The sequence below is a fragment of the Gymnoscopelus microlampas genome (assembly GCF_963454915.1).
Source record: "Gymnoscopelus microlampas genome assembly, chromosome: 13".
In the NCBI taxonomy this organism is placed as follows: Eukaryota; Metazoa; Chordata; class Actinopteri; order Myctophiformes; family Myctophidae; genus Gymnoscopelus; species Gymnoscopelus microlampas.
The window spans coordinates 7,734,231-7,753,448 of record NC_139950.1 but is presented as its reverse complement, the minus strand read 5'-3'; the positions used below and the strand labels follow the sequence as shown (position 1 = coordinate 7,753,448).

Genomic DNA, 19,218 nt, shown 5'->3' with positions numbered 1-19,218 from the left:
GCTTTTACCGATATATATTGTACTGTATCTGTATGCATTGTATGTCTTGACTGATGAATTGAGTACAATGGACCACAATGGAAACAAGCTCCTGGGGTTATCCTTTTTGCATAACTTCTTTAAATGTACTACAATTACTGTTGACAAACGTGTTAGTAAAGTATTCAATCAATCAAGTGTGGCATGTGGGTGATTGCTTTTCATTCAGGTGCAGTGAGTGTACCAAGAAGCACAACTTCTCTTTACAGTCATATTTCAGTTCTGTTATAAATGATGTGATTGTTAAATGCTGATTTATTCTATTGCTGCACTTATTGTAGGGAAAAATCATGTCTAAAATAAAATGTTGATCCCTCATTGTGGGCTATCTGGATGCATGTATAGACCATATCTGTAGAGGGCGCAGTGGAGTAAATACAATAATTTCCATCTGGTGGACATATTTTATTTTCTGGACAAAAAGTGTATTATATAGAGAAGCTGGGGTCCTGAGACGTTTCCCACCCTGGACTTTCAACAAGACAAAACAGCCTATGTTTCAGTGAGTAGCAAAATAGATTTTGCTACTCTTTTTATTTTTGACTAAAGTTGGAGACCTCGCACGGTAGTGGAATGTTCGGTCTATGAGCAGCACGCCTGGCAGGGATTGATGGATTTACTTTATTTAGAAGTTTGAAGAAAAAAGCACATGAAAGTACAGTTCAAATACAAGGCCAACTAAATAGGATTTATAAAGCCCAAGAAAGCACATTGGCTTGTTTCAATTAGGGTCATTTTGTACTCAATTCATAGTGAGGTCAGAGAGAAGAGAACTCACTAACGCTCTGGACCAGGGTGGGTGCCCATTTCGTCCACTCACTGTATAAAATATATTTTATTTTATTTTCCTGAAAATGTTTGGGGAAGACAACAACAACAACAACAACAACAACAACAACAACTAAAACCTTGTGGAACAGGTTAAAAAAACGAAACGGTCCCATAAAAACAGGTCCGCGACTCAAAATGGGTCGCGACCCCTCGTTTGGCAAGCACTAAATAGAAGGGAGGAAAAAAAAGGAAAAAGCCTTGTTCCAAAAAGAGGCGGGGCTTAAATTCCAATGTGGGACGAGTCTCCTCCCACTACGTCACTTCGGGAGAGGCTGCCGAACACAACACTGTCAGCGGAGCGGACGTCCTCTCGGGTAAATATCTCCACAAAACACAGCTCATAGAAACTATTAGGCTGTTATTTAACTATTATTTACAATAGGCGTAGTTGAATAGCCGAACCAAATGTGTGTGTTTCGATATTAAAAGGGCAACGGGCTCGCAAAACAAGCCACATGAAAAACTTCCACAAAAAAAAGAAAAACGATGCTCATAACGACCGCTACGCAAAAGTTTCTCGCCAAGAAGGCCTCGTTATGTGTTGGTCTGGTTGCAACAGGTCCGCGACCTAGTACAACTACATATATAACTACCATATACGTATTGTTATCGCTTATTATTCACAACATGGATCGATGCAGTTGACTTGACTTTGAGGTAAACCTTAACCTGCAGTGCATTGTGTGTTGAAACACACAGGAGGACAGCGGTGGTGGGGGAAAAAAGCACTCGCATTCCTTGCTTGAGTAAAAGTATCAATACTGCAATATGAGTAAAAGTACATAAGTATTGGCATCAAAATAGACTTAAAGTACCAAAAGTAAAAGTAGCCTACTCGTTATGCAGAATGTCCCGTTTCACAAGTTATCATTATGTCTAGAATGTGTTAAAATATTTTGAAAATAGCAGATCTACAAGCGACGCATTGTGAGCTTGTATCGGCTATTTTCAAATGGCCGAAATGTGTATATTTATGTCTGAAGTGGTTAATGTATGTTTTGTAATAATATATATTTTTTAAAGTAACTAGTAACTAAAGTTTTCAAATAATTGTAGTGGAGTAAAAATATTATAGTTGCCTCTGAGATGCAGTGGGAGTAAAAGTATAGAAAATAGGAAGTTCTCCAGTAAAGTAAAAGTACCCGAAAATTGTACTAAGGCACGATACTTGAGTAAATATACTTAGTTACTTTACGCCACTATTTGAACCATTACAGGAGGACAGCGGACTGGGAGAAAGTCTCTTGGATACGGGGGCTCTGCTCTGGGATTACTAGTTGACCGCATTCCTACTGCTGCTCCTTCCGTCGAAACTGAGCCAGGCAGGCGGGGATTCGAACCTATCGTTCTCGGCTGGAAGAGGAGAACTAAATGCGGTACGACGCCAAAATGATGCCGGTGAGTTCTCGCCTCTATTCTATACTAAAAAGCCCCATTTTATGATCCGTTTGGTGCGATGGTGATGCGTATTGTTGTTGCCCAAAAAAAAAAGGTTGGTTGGTTGTACTTTTTGGCAAGTGACACCCTCCTCGCGAGATGGTTACATTGTATACATTGTAGCTGCATGGATATTATGTTACAAGCCGGGTGTAGCCAGTCTACCTACCTGGGCATTTAAATTGACGTGGCATGTTGGTTGATACGGTTGCTACCTATCGACATTGCAGAATAAGTTTCTGTTGTGAAGTTTCTCGTGTGTGTGTGTGTGTGTGTGTGTGTGTGTGTGTGTGTGTGTGTGTGTGTGTGTGTGTGTGTGTGTGTGAGAGTATTTTAAAGCAGTGGTTTTCAACCTTTTTCATGCCATGGACCCCTAAATTGATATACATTTGGCTGCGGACCCCCATTTAAAAATGTTCTGTGCCATGGAACCCCAGAAGCAAAGATTTGAGTTATGCACACATATGCACACATTTTCAAGATTTTAGCTTGTATATCTGCTATCTTTGAATAGCCAAAGCTAAGTGGTTAAAATGATTGTGACGCTGTGTTAACTCATTTAGCTGGGGACCCCCTGGTACCCCCCAAGGACCACTGGTGGTCCCCGGACCACTGGTTGAGAACCACTGATTTAAAGCACAGTTAACCTTAACCTAGTCTCCCTACAGCCATGCAGATCCCAACTCCACACTTAACCTACATAGCACATGATGTAGGTTAACCTGTACAATGGCTAGCCTACTATGTAGGTAGGTTAACCTACATAGTTAGTAACACAACCTACATACAACTTTGTTAAAGCCAGATGTGATTCCTGTATTTTCTTCAGTGATATATCCTGTATACAGAATCTACTTAACTTGGGGCATTTCACCTACATGTGTGAAATGTGAAGAGAGCTGCTACCGCCAGCTTACCCCATTTAATTCAGTCACCCCAAATGTGCATTTGCTGATTTTTAATGCGCACACATTTAGCACGCCCAGAGCACCCACCAAGCTAGTCGCCAGATCTGGCAAGTAGTACTAACTACACTAAAGCCTTGTTTTTTTTGGAAATGTGCCCATGTCATCCCCATAGCCTCTTGTTGCTTTTGCTGCAGTGCAAGTGGGCTCTCCATCTCTCAGCACTTCTTTGGTGTATAGTGAGTGCAGGGAGTTTTCTGGGGGGTGTATATGTGAGTTTTAACCACCCTCTAGACCAGTGGTTCTCAACCTTTTCAGGCCGAGACCCCCCAAAAGAATCGCATGTGAACTGGGGACACCCCACCCTGACAAGCATGTGGAATTGTAGGAGTTGAGGCATTACATTTAGTTTAGACTCTGTTCCACAGATAAATAATGTGAAAATAGCCGATCTACATGCTCATAACGCCTGGCAACGTGAGGCGCTATGAACATGTAGATTGGCTATTTATTTATTTTTTGCCTCTTTCTTATATTATTTCACAATTTGGCCAAAGTTTAACAATTGTTTTACAGTATAGTTTCTTGATTACATTTGACGCAGTAATGGTCTTATTTTTCTTTCTCGTTTCATTTCAGCGGTATTAAAAAGTCCTTAAATTGTAACTTTAGAAATGTGCATATACCCTGTATACACTTATACTCCCCCCAAAATCATTTGGAGACCCCCGTGGGGGTCTCCAAATGATGGTCCCGACCAACAGGTTGGGAACCACTGCTCTAGACTTCGGAGAATCAGACTGAAGTTGAGTTACAATGAACTGTACTTTGACTGTTTCCCCCCCCGTCTACACCAACATCTCATTGGCTTGTAGATCTGCTATTTTTGATGAATGTTCCCCCCAGAATAGACATGCTGCGATTGAAGTGGTTAAGAGAAATCATAGTCAGTATTCAGTACGTTGTCGTTGTGATGGGTGGATGCATGGTTTTGAAAAAATGCTTTGTCTTTTCCTATGTCGTGGTTTTAGCCTCAATAGCCTGCTGGTGGTGGTGGATCAAAGGTCATGCATGTCGGGGAAGAGTAGCTATTAAAAAACAGCGCAGCTTACATGAGGCTAGGATTGATTTACCTGAGGAACATGTCCATTTGAAGGACCTTTCGTTCACACGGGGGAGAGAACAGTACGTTTCTACGGGTTTGAAACCAACAATGGTTGTTTTTGTTTGCTTGGTGAAATAGAACATTGTAAGGAAATATGGTAATACATAATCTACGTACCAATATTAACAATATATTACATTTGTAAGCTACAACATACCAAACAATATATTGAAACCGATACTTAGAACCTATAACCGAATAATGGAGGAGAAGCAAGTTTATTTTTCTTGTATGTCAGCAAATCGACACAAAACAAGTGTAATAGATGTTTTATAATTGGCTAAATTGACGATTTAGCTTGATTGACCACATAACCCTGTATTACACTTTGTTGTACATTGGTGACGTACAACAATAGCGAAAATAGCCGACCTTACAAGCTCACAACACGGTGCATCACAGTGCGTCGTGAGCTTGTAGATCGGCTATCTTCAAATTTTTTGTTCTTTTTTTTTACCGTAATCGTGTCAAAAGTTTAAAATAATCCTGATATTGATTTGAAGTCATAACGCCTGGCCCTACTGCTGCAACTTGGCCCGGGCCTTGACGATTAATGTCACACAAGTATAATTGCGATTAACGATTTAATCGTGTTTTTTGTTATAAAATAAAATAAAAATTACATTTCTGTTTGGCTTTTAGGCTTTGTAAACAAACAAAATCACAGGGCAGATATGACAAATAACTTAAATATACTAAGAACTGACTGTGACTGACAGTCTCTAATACTGATTTAATAATGGTTGTATGCTTCAACTTGTGGAAATGGCAGATCTACAAGCTCACAACGCGTCGCATCGTGATACGCTGTGAGCTTGTAGATTTGCTGTTTCCACTATAATCTTTTGTATATGTTTGAAAAATGTTCAACATGGAAACGATTATGGAAAAATAATTGCGATTGTCTCAAATGATTGCCTTAGGTAATTATGTAATGATTGTGATAGGCCTAACTACAGCACGTCAGTATTTTGTGCACAAGTAGTGTCTCAGTGTGTGTGTGTGTGTGTGTGTGTGTGTGTGTGTGTGTGTGTGTGTGTGTGTGTGTGTGTGTGTGTGTGTGTGTGTGTGTGTGTGTGTGTGTGCTCAGTCAGACCTCCCCTTCCAGTAAGACTTGTGGGGGATCAGTGTGCATTCATCATCTTGTCAGTGGAGACAGATTGGTGTTGGGACGCCGTCTGCTTCAACCTAGGTCAGCCGGTCTTACACACAAGTCATTTGTCAACGCCTAGCAAGCCACATTTTCATGGACAATATCAATATAAATTGTTACAGTGCCATGTTTTCCCCATAAGAACACTTCATAATGTCACACGAGACCTTGACTGCTGCCCCCCACCCTCAGTGTGTGTGTGTGTGTGTGTGTGTGTGTGTGTGTGTGTGTGTGTGTGTGTGTGTGTGTGTGTGTGTGTGTGTGTGTGTGTGTGTGTGTGTGTGTGTGTGTGTGTGTGTGTGTGTGTGTGTGTGTGTGGAGAGATTACTATACTTGTGAGGGCCAAATGTCTCCACAAGTATAGCAGAATTTGAGGAATAGACATTCCTCAAATTTTCCTGGTCCTCACAAGAGAAATGGTTGGTTTTTGGTTAAACTTCTTTTTTGGAGTTAGGTGTACAATTAGGAAAAGATTTGTTTTTGGGATTGTTTAGGCATTTAGGGGTTATGATTGGAGTTATGCCTGATTTTATAGTTAGTCGTGTTGTGGTGGTGTCGCGCACCGAAAATAGCAGATCTACAATTTCACAACGCATCGCGCTGCCACGTGTTGTGAGCTTGTAGGTCGGCTATTTCCTGCTTAGGGTTTGGGGTTAAACAAAAAAAAATGGCATTCATGAAATTACCATCCTAAAATGTTGATGTCCAAGACAAGTATAGTAATACAAATGTGTGTGGTTTCTGTATGGGGTGTAGAATGGTGGTTTAACCCATTAAGACTGGGACTGCATCTGTGTCAGTTTTAGATTTATTTTGCTATTCAAAAATATCAGATCTACAAACTCATGGCGCGCCACGAGCTTGTAGATCTGCTATTTTCTATGTGAACATTTGTGCAAATCTTTGAATATATTTTTTAAAGCGAACATTTGTAACTCAAATCTTTGCTTCTGGGGGTCCCTGGAACTAAATATTTTGAGATGGGGGTCCGCGGCCAAATGCATATCATTTTGGGGGTCCTTGACATGAAAAAGATTGAGCACCACTGATATTATAGCAACAACTTTTTTGATGTCAAGGGCCCCCTAAATCAAATGATATGTATTTGGCCGCGGACCCCCATCTCAAAATATGTTGTCCCAGGGACCCCCCCCCAGAAGCAAAGATTTGAGTAAAAAATGTTAGCTTTAAAAAAAAAAATATATATATATATATTCAAAATCAAATATTTGCACATATGTTCCACGATTTTTCAAAAAATAGATCTAGCAGATCTACAAGCTCATAAGCTTGTAGATCTGCTATTTTTGAATAGCCAAAGAAATCTTGAAATGACACGGATGCGCTCCCGGATTGAATCATGGTTGTTTTAAGCCTGAGCTATGGGCCAGCCCAGATCAGCAGAAAAAGGCTCTCCATACAGCCATGTTTTGACTATGAGGTAATTGTCCGAGCCTGTACAATATCCCCTGGTCCTGCTGGGTACAGGCCACAGACTCAACGGACAGTCAGAATAGAACGTAGCAGCGTGGTAATCGCTGGCTGGGATGGTAAAGAGAGGGGGGGGGCACTGTTTTTGGAACACAATGGCCTCCACAGCCAGCCAGGGAATCTTTACGACATGCAGTGGGAGTGGGAGGGCACCATTGTGTGCCTGCCTGCTCTGTGGCAGCCAGGCAGCACCCTGATAAGGGATGCTTTTCTCTTTATTGAACCGTTTGCAGGGTTCCAACACGTCTACCTTAATTCACCCCTATCTCCAGCCAAGCCCAGCTTTTGTTCTTTCGACAGCGATTGATGGATGCCAATATGCCACCTTTTTAGGCCTCCGTTCCGTGCTGGTTTATTGGCCCATATGTCTCTAACTAAAGCCCTATATACACTTTGTCTACAAGCTACCAATGTGTCGCATTGCGACGAGTTGTGAGCATGTGTATCTGCTATTTTCGCTACATAAGAAAAATGTGTAACAATTTCCGCCTATAAAGACATGCCCAAAATGGGGCATAAGCCAGATCGAAAATGGTTTTCATGTGCCATACATTATTACTCCCAAAAAACTTCCCAAAAATATCTTTCCTCATTCTTCTCTACTTTGTACCGTACATACCAGCAACTGGTGTGTGTGTGTGTGTGTGTGTGTGTGTGTGTGTGTGTGTGTGTGTGTGTGTGTGTGTGTGTGTGTGTGTGTGTGTGTGTGTGTGTGTGTGTGTGTGTGTGTGTGTGTGTGTGTGTGTGTGTGTGTGTGTGTGTGTGTGTGGACCTTAGAAGCAGGTGAAAGTTTGTGCGCCTGCCTGCCTGGCCGGCCTGCACTTTTTAGTTGTGGTGTTGTTCACTTTGACCGCACACGTCTTATGACTGTAAAATGTCAGGCTTAAGACCACAACAATCTATCTGTTATGATGGTGGGAAAATGAGGTAATGTTCTGGGTAGGCAGGCTTTAGTGTGTGTGTGTGTGTGTGTCAACAGAAACCCGAGCTGCCGGCTTCCTCTGTAGCCAGGCACAGGCTTTTGTGTTTACTCTGTGGGAGGGGAGGGTCTCTGTGGTTGTTACGTAAGCACACAGTCACATCAGGGATACTAGGCAAATGGACACACAACAAGGCCAGTGTTATGAGCTGCTGTCTGCTTTTAAGAAGACTGGATTATAAAAGTCGACCCATTACAGTGGTGGTGATGGAATAATAGACCCTTCATAACTCATAGCTCCAGTACCGTTTCCATAATGGCTAGGCTGTAATACCCGACCATATACTGGTCTCTTAAGTGCTGTACCGTAATAGAGTAATTGATGTAGCACTGATGATTTAGCACTTTGAGATTTGTTTCAAATGTAAAGTGCAATATAAATAGTAAATACAAATGTTTATACGTCTCAGGACAGAGCATCCAGCTATTGTTATGGAAAATAAGTTCAGTTTCACTCACCGTTTTGCTCTTATCTTATGTCATACTCTAAATAAATGCTAAATACATGTCTTTTAAATGCATAATAATGTCACAACCCCTCCCAAACATGCATGTAGTCTGTGTGGTCCCTAGTAGCCCCGTTACAGCAGTGTCACACAAACCTGTTTTCCCCAACGAGAAAGACAATACACATCACAAGAGTCACCTGAGCAGGTATCAGTTTCCCTGCCTTAGAAAAGGGACTGTGACATCTGTGAGGAATCCAGGTGAAAACACGGAATCAGCTTTAACCACTTATATAATTAGGCCAAGTTCACACACTAAAACTACACAATTTGAGTGCCAAATGTCCACTCTGCAACATTAATTGGAGCTCGCTGAGCACAGCCCTCAGATCTGGGCTAAATCTGTGTTCCTTGCTCCTTGCTGTGTGTGTGAACTGTGAACCGATCAAAAGTTGACCTATCTGGGCTGTAAGGGCTACGTTTCAAGCAGTTAAAGCCGCTTGGTGCCAGAAAATGCTGTCTTCTTACGCAGTCAGGAGGACATTGTGGCCATGCTGACCCAATGCTGAAATGTTAGTCTGCCAACAGGGGTGCAGAGAGGCCAGGGTTGAGAACAATTGTACCAGGGTTGGTGGTCTGTGGATCACTGGTTCTGTGGTTCTCAAATATTTTCATGTCAAGGACCCCCTAATATAAATATGTCACTATATTTGCTTTGCCTTAAAATGTTGAAAAAATATTTATTCTCTATATATCAGCAACAAATCAATATGTATTTGGCCACGGACCCCCATATGAAAATGTTTAGTGCCAGGGAATCCCATACAATATTTCGGTTGTTAAAATATAAAAGAAGTGTTGTGAGCGCTGTGATCGTTGTTGTTTAGATTGGCTATTTTCAGATGGCCGATGTACAACGTTTAAGTTTTAACGAGGTTCAACTGATTCTGATGCTACGTTGACACAATTTGCTGGGTACCCCCTAGAAGCCCCAATGCACTCGATAACGCTTCCAGGAAGTGTACCCCCCCCCCCCCCCCGCATCACTGATCTCTTTTCTTCTGCATAGAGATACAGTCATTCAGTGGTAGTTGTTTGAGGAGGCCAATTACTGTCGGCTTATTTTCCCACAACTTTGACTGAGTGGCTCTTGCCTCCCTCCTCCTGGGAGAGTTGATTTGATAAAGAAACACGACCACACAGGCTCCAAACAAACTGGGCTGATATTTTCCATAAGTGTATTCATTCATTTACCTGCAGGACGTGGGTAGAGAAACTGTATGACATATTTATTGCTCTCTTTTAAATTTCTATACATTTTGAAATGCAAAATATATGTGGCGAAATAAAGAATTCAGATGAGCTCTGCTGATGTTACTCTGAAAGACTTCATCCAGGTAGTGTAGCAAAGCCTCCTTTTGAATAAGGGCCGATCCGCCTCTTTTCTGCATAGTTTTGACACCCACCCATTCTCCTTATCTCTTCATGGGAAGTACAGAGCTAGAACTTTCTCATCATGTAGATAGGACTGAGCGATATGGACAAAATCTAATGTCACTACATTTTTGACCAAATACCTCTATCGATATTGTGGGGATTACTACTGGTGCTTTCATAACATATTTACCCAATGAGATTTTTGATCACCAGTAATGCCTATGTAATAACTAAGTGGGTAAAGGCGAATAATAGAACAATGTGGAAGAATTATGGTAGAAGACTTAACAGTTACTAAGGTAGGTTCAGAAAATGACATCACTTTAAAACCAGGAATAGATATTACAAAATTCCAGACGATAGTCTCATCATGTATCATGTCATGGATATAATATCAGTATATTGCACAGTCCTATAAGGACGCACAGAGTTTGAACTCTCCCATCATGTAGATTAGGAACGGCAGCATTCTGTACGCTGTGATGTTAGATTATAAATTAATACCCAGTGTGTACTGCAGTGCAGATATAGTGACTTGCTGCAGTTTCAGCATGTGCTCCTGCACGTCTTCCTAAATATTGCAGCCAACTGGGAAAACTGCATGCCCCCCCCCCCCCATATTCTGCCCCATGCATTTTATTTGACCTCTGACCTTTTCTCCCTTGCCCCTCCATTTACCTAATGCAGCAGAGAGAGAGAGGGAGGGAGAGAGAGAAAGAGAGCGAGAGATGAAGAGGAATAATGCATATAGCTGTAAGCTAGGTTTCTCTGTCATCATGCCTTTTTTTGAAGGTGTACTCTTGCTGGAACGGTGTCAAGTCTTGAGGCACAGTATTTGGCTGGGAGGACAGAGATGCTGCTCGCGGGGGGACGGGAGATCCTGCCGCATTCTCCTCCTCCGGCGCAGTTCTCCTCATAAACTCATAGTAATCACATTCAGAGGTGACTCGCTCAACAAGACTTGGTTGGCTCGACTGCTTACCACAGCAATATGTGTAATGGAAAGTGTGTGTGTGTGCGCGTGCATGTTATGGGCAGAAGCCCCCCCCCCCCCCCCCCCCAGGCAAGCCCCTCAGCCATGGTCAAGGACAGCGGCCGGCCTCTGTCTTTGTCCCCTGTCGTTCCCCCTGCCTCCCAGCACTCGGTAACCCCCCTGGGCTTCATCTATGACAGTGGTTTTCAACCTTTTTCGGGTCAAGGACCCCCACATTGACACATATTAGCCCACGGACCCCCATTTGAAAAGATATGCCTGGGACTCAACCATTTCGATTTCGTGGGGGTCCCAATCGACACTAGTCCCAATCGACTCCCAATCCACTAGTCCCAATCGACATCATTAGTGTTCATTTAACTCAGAGAGTGTACAAATGGAACCAAATGGACCTGATAGGGTCCATTTGGTTCCATTTGTACACTCAGAGTTACAGACACATAAGGGTCAATTTGGTTCCTAACTATTAATTTGGCTGGGGACCCCCTGGAACCCCCTCAAGGACCACTGGTTGAGAACCACTGATCTATCATGCTCTTCGACCCGCGGCGTGTCCAACCATAACCACTTTGAACCTGGCATCCATATTGTGGGCATGTCATTATAATGTTGAAAATGTAAATCTTAAAAAAGCTGAGAAAATAAGCTGCTGTTTTCGCACGACAACGTCATCCGGCGAAGTATGAAATGGGGCTTAATTGGTTAAATGTCCTGTATTCCTCTACCCCTGGCCTGAACTACTTTATTTATTTATGCAGTATTTGTAAGTAACTCAGATAAAACAACAACAACATTGTTGGTTTGTTGCTTGCTCATGTTTCACTTTTTCATTGACATGCACACATGTGGACTTCAGTGCGAGTCGTTCAATTCGTAGTGATACATTTATGTATCACTACATCACCAGTATGCAAGATATAAATGAAAACATCACATTCTGCCATGTGGCATAATAAATAACTGCGTTGTCACCGTCCTACCAGCAGGTGAATGTGATTGGGGTCATGATTAACAGACCGGCTATAAAGGTTTACTGATTATGTTTTGTGTGGGATTCTTCTCTAGTCTCTCTCGTGACATTCTGAAATACTCCACGCTGTTTTCTCTGCTCCTATACAAGGTTAATTAATCATTTCTCTTCCCCATTTATATGACTATTTATTTACAGATAGGGACAGATACTGTACACAGTCCATTGACAGGCTGAGAATAGCTATCCAATGCAAGCGGCATAGTCCTTAGAGCGGATGCTCATTTGCAACAACATTGTCCTTATAGAAGGACTTTTGTTAAAGTAAGGTGAAACACAGTGAGGAGGAATGAGGATTAAAGAGGGTATTTGGGGGTCCCATTTTGATAGTCTTTGGTATGACCCGGCCATTCAAACACCGACTTCCCAATCTCAGGGCGGATACTCTAACCACGAGGCCACTAATCTAGTAAACATGAGAATAAATACCAAACAAGCATTAGAAATACGGTTGTTGCAGCAGTGACTTTTGTTTTTATTTATTTCTATTTATAGCTGCATTGATGTTCATTCCCTATAATGGGCTTTCATTTGGTAATGAATGACCCTGATGCAGCAGTGTGATTGTATTTCGACCGTAGTGCTGTGTTTATTCTTGGCGGCGTGAGATAGGAAACTGCAGCGGCAGACAGTTCTGAACGCTCTTTATTCTAACTCGATAAGAGGGCAATTGAGTTTACACAACAGTCACAGGAGACTAATGCAGCAGAATTGACCCTTTACAAGGAGAGAATGGGCTCACGCGTCTCCGAGAGGGACGTTTAGGATTGAAATGCTAAGCCCCTTAAAAGCCGACTGGAGTGTAACTCTTCTGATGGGAAATCGAACCCACCACCCGTTCCCCAAACTCATCTCTGAGTCTGCTCATCTCCTTCTGCCTGTAGTGTAATGCCTGGGATTCGAACCCGGGTCTCCCGTGCGGGAAGGGACACTAACGCCATGGTAGATGTCAGCCTTCCAAGGCCAAGGGGAACCTGAGGAGATATTAGGTTTTTGGTCTTCTGACAGAGTCTCTGAGCCACTCTGCTACACTAGGGCTGTCACGAATCACGATCATGACATTTCAGTTGGCAATGAATTGTCATACAAATATTTGCGATTAGTGATTTGGGCATTTGCGTTGAACATTGGAACATAATAAAAAATAAGTTTGTGTTTTGTCTTTTAGGCTTTGTAAACAGCAGGCAGCAGGCAGATATGACAAATACGTTTTACAAAGAAACGCCTGAAAATGACCGGTAACAATAATCACTATCTCGGTACTATGGCCAGAACAAGCCATATATTTAATCATTTTATACTTTGGGAAAATTTGAAAAATAGTGGAAATAGCTCTGCGAACTGGTAGATCTGCTATTTCCACTATTTTTCCAAATCTTTTCTTGAACACTTTTCAACAGAATAGCGTTTTTAGATGAATGCAAATGTATCTGACGATTATGCAAAAACAATTGCTATTATCTCAATAACCATTGTGATCAGGTGTTTATGTAATAATTGTGACGGGTCTAAGATCTGCCTACTAATTATGTCGGCATCCAGTCTACTGTGTGTGTAGTAGCAGACTGCTCTCTGCCCTTTTGTGTTTGTGCATCTGTGCAGTGTGCACGTTATCTTAATGATCAGTTGGAGTGACACACAGTGTGTGTGCGCGCACACACACACACACACACACACACACACTGCCGCTAGCATGCCTTCCTATAATTGGCCATGGGTTACAATGTTTACGTTTGAACTGCAGGCATCTAAGTCTTCTGGCAAAACAAGCAGGGAGGCCTGAAAAGCCAGTTCCCCGCAGACCTTCCCCTCTCCTCTCGCTGTTCAACAGAGGGACATACAGGAAATCAATGGAACACACTTGTGGCCCCGTGGGGCCCGTAGTGAGCCGATTGAAGCTCGCACGGGTAAGGCCGGGGCGACATGACTTCAAATCGATATCCCAGTTATTTAAAACTTTTGCCTCGATTAAGTTTTTGTGTTGTCACTGTTATTAGCTTGTAGATTGGCTATTAATGCACACCACCATTGTGCAACCAAGTATAATATAGGGCTTAAGTTGTTAATCAGACTAATCAATTGATATACAGTATATGGTAAGAAGAATACAATATATATAAAAAATCTTGCTTCTCTATTATTCGAGTAACCTAACGGTTATTGCGTCTAAACGTCGGTTTTGATATACTTTTGGTTAATTGCCCATGCCTATGCAAGGGCCAGCTCAGCACCTAAAGGGCAGTAAAGAAAGAGCATGCATCAGTGAGATTGGGTGGACTTGGCAGAGATTGTGCAACCCCCCCCCCCCCCCCCCCCCCGCCCCCTCCCGATTTATCTGTCCTGACGGATGGGCACATGGGATTATTCAGATAGGGGCAGGCAGGAACGGCGCTGAGGTGATACACAGTGAACTACATGAGCCCTTATAGCTCTCTCTTTCTCTCTCCAAATGAGCAGCTCTTGGTGGTTTGTTTTTTAGAGGGCACCTCGGGTCAATGTTTATAGTTGTAGCCATTATCTGCCCAAGTGACTCTCTATACATACATATGTAGTCTGTTTGAGTGTTAGATATTCTTGCATTTCATTAAAGAGAGACACGCACGCACGCACACACACACACACACACACACACACACACACACACACACACACACACGTCATCGTAATTGTGTCTAGACAACGAGAGTCAACACGATAATGTGTGCAATTGATTTGTCTGATGGTTTTTGTTGTTTTGCCCAACTTGTAGCATCGCTGCAGGCGAGAGAGAGAGAGAGAGAGAAAGTAAGCTCACCATTGCAAGACAGAATCCGTAATCCCTGCCACAGGCCACCATCATTTTAACATGCAGAAGTCTGTCCCGGAGATAAAAGGCTGATGACCGGACATTTTTCAAAATGAAGGAGAACTCCCCTAGGTCTTACATTGACCGTTTCAGATTATATTTTGTCGCTCTGCTCCAATTTAAGGTGTGTGTGTGTGTGTGTGTGTGTGTGTGTGTGTGTGTGTGTGTGTGTGTGTGTGTGTGTGTGTGTGTGTGTGAGAGAGAGACGGAGAGAGTACTCTACAGTATTTTGACCCTGGAAAGTCACGAGGGACAACAGATGAGCATTTCATAATGATAATTAATATTAATAATAACGTGAAAAAGATTTAAAAAAAGAAACCGATAGATTGGGAACTAGTTACAACAACGCAGAGAACCCAAGTGGAAGGGGAAAGAATAATGGAGACGGAACAGAGAGATTTGGAGAGAAGAGGAAAGAATTAAAGCATGCAAACACAAGGGAGATGCTGCTGCCCCCCAGAAAGCTTTCCACTGGCTGATTGCTGGGGGTGGAATTATAATTCTGTCCCCTATATATGCAGCAGCATGCTCCCCTCCTTCCCCCTGGGTAATCTCCTTGCCCGTGTCGCAGGTACTGTAGGAAGGAAGTGTGTGATTCAGCCGTAGCTTGTCTCCTACGCTCTCTCTGACTCATAGATTTATTTAAGCCAAGTGCACTGAATTCACCCCTGAACACCCTCCCCCTCCTCCTCCCCCGGGGGAACCCTCAGGGGTCCTTGAGGGGGTTCCAAGGGAGTCAGCAAAATGCGTTAATGTAGCATCAGTTTAACCGCTTTAAAGGGATAGTTCACCCCCAAAATGACTTTTTTTTCACCCCTATCGATTAGTCACCCCATGGAGACTTGAATTAATGGTCCTTGAAGACTTGAATTTTTTTTTTTTTGTCCTTTGTGTCCCCTACCGGAACCGCTGCCTACCGGTCCGCTGGACATCAAATTATTGGCTTAGGAATGCGACAAAAACAAAAAATAATATCCATGAATTCAAGTCTCCATGGGGTGACTAATCGATCGAAAGTTGGTGGACTATCCCATTAAACCCTATATACATCGGATATTTGAAAATAGTCAATCTACAAGCTCACAACGCCTCACGTTGTGGCACGTTGTGGCACGTTGTGAGCTTGTAGAGTTCTTTTTTTAATCTTGGAGAAAAAAAAGGGGACCATTTTTGTTAGAGAACGACAGGCTTAAGGACACCAGGGGCAACGCTCTGTGGTTTAGCTCTTAGGTTTGTTTGTTTGTTTGCTGCCATGCTCCCGTCGGGTTGAGTAGGTCTCATGGAGTTGTTAGTGAGCTGTTTAATTCCTCTGGACGGGGTGTCTTAATGAATATTTAATGTGCTCAGGAATTGTTTGGCTGAGAGAAAGCCAAGTGTCAGAAGCCTGTGCTCACCTTGTCTCCTGCTAGCTGGACCAACGCTGGAGGCAATTACATTCATTCCCTCTACTTCCAAGATCACACAGGAGGCTCGGCGACATTGCATATCTACCCTCAGCCAGAATATTGTCGCTGTCGGGCAGCTTGCATGTCCAAAACCATTATATTTTCAGAAAATGGAAAAAAAGAACCTGTGTTCCAGATTTCCAATTTATCCAGTGGTAGTTATTTAGTTACTTGTTCATTTCTTTCATTGGTTGAGTTGTGATGATGTTCAGAGACAATACTGTAAATTGTATGCACAAGCCAACATGTTGTCACGTAAATTTTATGTGTACTGATGATGTCAAGATCGCCCCTTTAAAGCTTACTGTTGTACACCACTGTATACAGTAAAGGTAAATATAATAAGTTGCGGGTGGCATGTAACGATGCCCTCAGAATCCTGATGAGGCTCCCGAGGTGGACAAGTGCCAGCCAATTGTTTGTAAACAATTGGCTCCCACTCTAGATGCTGTTCTCAGGAATCTGATGTACAGTTTTATGATGAGGTTGAAGGACTAAAAAATGTAATTATAATGACTATAACCATGCCTAAGAAGAGCAGTGTACTCTTAGATGTGCCTGTTTTCTATGTTTTTTTGTTGCTGTTTGTTCTTTGTTGTGTTGTCCCCTGTATTGTCGTTTATATGGACTTATTAGAGTCGGAATCTGATTGATTGAGTTACAGTATTTGTTAATCCCTCAGACACACTTTCACTAGTTGCACTGGTGAGTCTAAACTTTTCATATACTGTAGGTGCACCAGTATATAATGTAGGTGCACCCACACATACATACACACACGTAGACATTGAAGCCCCACTTGAAATATCCTCACGCCCCAGCAGTGCGCCCCGGCCCACAGTTTAGTAATGGCTGGCGTAGAGTGACTGTACGGCAGTGAGTGAGGGTCAGTGTGAGTTAAGGTGCACGAAGGTCACCGGGTAAGACGCAGCAAAGTGCAAATTACGGGATGCAGGCTGGGGGGTGGTGGTCCTGGATCATTAACTTCTAGTGCTGAGTAGAATGGTATTCAACTTAGACCCCCCCCCCTCCCGCACAGCTATCCTCCCATTACTGTTGTGCTGTCCTCCTTTCTCTTATGTTTTATTTTTTTCCCCACACACACTAAGCCCCGCCCCCTCTTGTTGGTTCTCATTCACTCCACAAACATAAACGGGGTCATTTGAATGCCCTTACTTACTTAACGCTAACAGGAAGCCCTGATGATGTCAGCTGTTCCCAACAAGCTCCTCTGAATGAGTGACTCACGTCAGAGATGTGAGGTGTACTTTACTCCACAGCGGGGGGGTGGTATTATGGGTTTTATGATGGACTTCTAAAGAGCCCGACTTTGGTATTTAGCCAACTTGAGGACACCTGTGTCAAGTGAGCCTGATTTATACTACATCGTATGGCAGTACGGTTCTGGTACCAGTGGGTACTGGGAAACGGAAGGCCCCAGGTTCGATTCCCGGGCCCCGGCAATGTGTTGACTTTGAGGTGTTCCTGAGCAAGATGCTTAACCCCTAACTGCTCCGCCCCTGCGGGCAAGTCTGACCACTTGGGCAGCAATAAGCAGGTGGAAGCTGAAAACTGAATTTCCCCTGAGGGATCAAATCTGTCTAATTATTATTACCACGGATGTAACTCATATGTGAGCTTGTAGATCAGCTATTTTCGGAGTGTCATACTACGAAGTATAAATTGGGCATAATGGTGTTCTGATTTGGGGGTGGTGAGTCAGTCTGGTCGATGCAGCTCTGTTGTCGTCGGTTCTCCCGTGGTGGTCTTCTTCCTGCGAGAACCAGGGCCGGAACCAGATCTATTCTCAGCTGTGTGTGGGAACTGTAGATTAGCGGGCATGATGAATCGCTGATCGTTAGCTCTATTGAAGGGATCGTTCATTTGCATCCCGCGGAACAAAGCCACTGGTGTGACTCAGATCCCCTGAGTAACTCAAACGCACACATACACACACACCATCCATCCCTCACTTCTGTCTATCTGCTGGCCATGCACACTTTTACGCTGGTGACAGAATTTATTTATTCATTCATTCATTTTCTACTTGGAAGAAACTTTTCACCAACTTTGCCAGCTCACTCAGTAAGCTGCATGTGAGGAACAAAAAGGGGATAAAGGCTCATTGCTTAAGAGTTGTTGCTCACTGCTTTAGTGCACCCTACAGTTGTAAAGGCCGTCTCTGAGTCTGACCACCGTTTGTTTTCCTGTCAGGGGCCACAGCTGCTACTGGTGCTTTGGTCCCTCAGGCCTTTGTGTCTGTGACCCTCCTGACCTCTGATGTTCCCATCATAGTCCCTGTAGTCCCGCTGACACTTTTAGAATAGGAAAAGCCCACAGTGTGTAATGCAGATTTAGGACATTAGCATTAGCCATACTTTTTATGGGTCATGAACCTTAACTACCCCAAACACATTGTGAGTATGTAGATCGGCTGTTTTCTCTATTTCTTGTTTTTTAAAGATATTTTTGGGGCTTTTTGCCTCTTATTGATAGATTACAGTAGGCTGACAGTCGCGATCGGGAGTCGAACCCGCGACACGCTGTCGGGCTGGCATTGCAGCCTAGGGTGCCTGGACTGCCACGCTGCGGCCCAGGCCAGTTTTCACTAGTATTTTTCAAGGTGATTAATTCACATATTTTTGTACGTTTGGGTCCCAGGGAGACACCAAATGTATTTTATGTCTCTCAAGCTGAAACGGTTTGGGAGCTCCTGATTTTGGACATTGAGATACGCTGCAGATGAATCAGACACTCTGTGCTGTTTTGATTGTAGTTGTTTTGGCGACTCGTGAGGTTTGGAAAGCACATCGCACTGGGCCGAGGTTTGTTGCACCGAGACTAGACTTCACAAAGCTCGGCTCATGCCACGCCACACAGGGCACCTGTGGTCTAATATTAGTTTTATTACAGCCTTATCTATTACACGCCGACAGACACATTAGAGCAGTGAACGTATTCCAGTACGGCTTTACAGGCCTCTTAACCACACTTCCCGTTCATGACGGCACACTGACA

The 19,218-nt window shown here is 43.2% G+C and overlaps 1 protein-coding gene across 5 annotated transcripts in view; it reads left to right on the top strand.

The window, feature by feature from the left end:
* The first annotated feature begins 1,157 nt into the window (after positions 1-1,157).
* The window catches only part of LOC311058937 (apoptosis-stimulating of p53 protein 2-like), a 61,721-nt gene continuing 43,660 nt past the window's right edge, over positions 1,158-19,218 (top strand). For 3 of the 5 annotated variants that reach the window (XM_084076493.1, XM_084076491.1, XM_084076490.1), the window contains exons 1-2: positions 1,159-1,184; positions 2,088-2,268. In XM_084076493.1, coding sequence (XP_083932619.1) covers positions 2,242-2,268 — 27 coding nt within the window. In that variant the 5' untranslated portion in view covers positions 1,159-1,184; positions 2,088-2,241. Of the gene's footprint in view, positions 1,185-2,087; positions 2,269-19,218 lie in introns of all 5 variants that reach the window. The other 2 variants (XM_084076492.1, XM_084076494.1) reach the window with 2 other exon arrangements.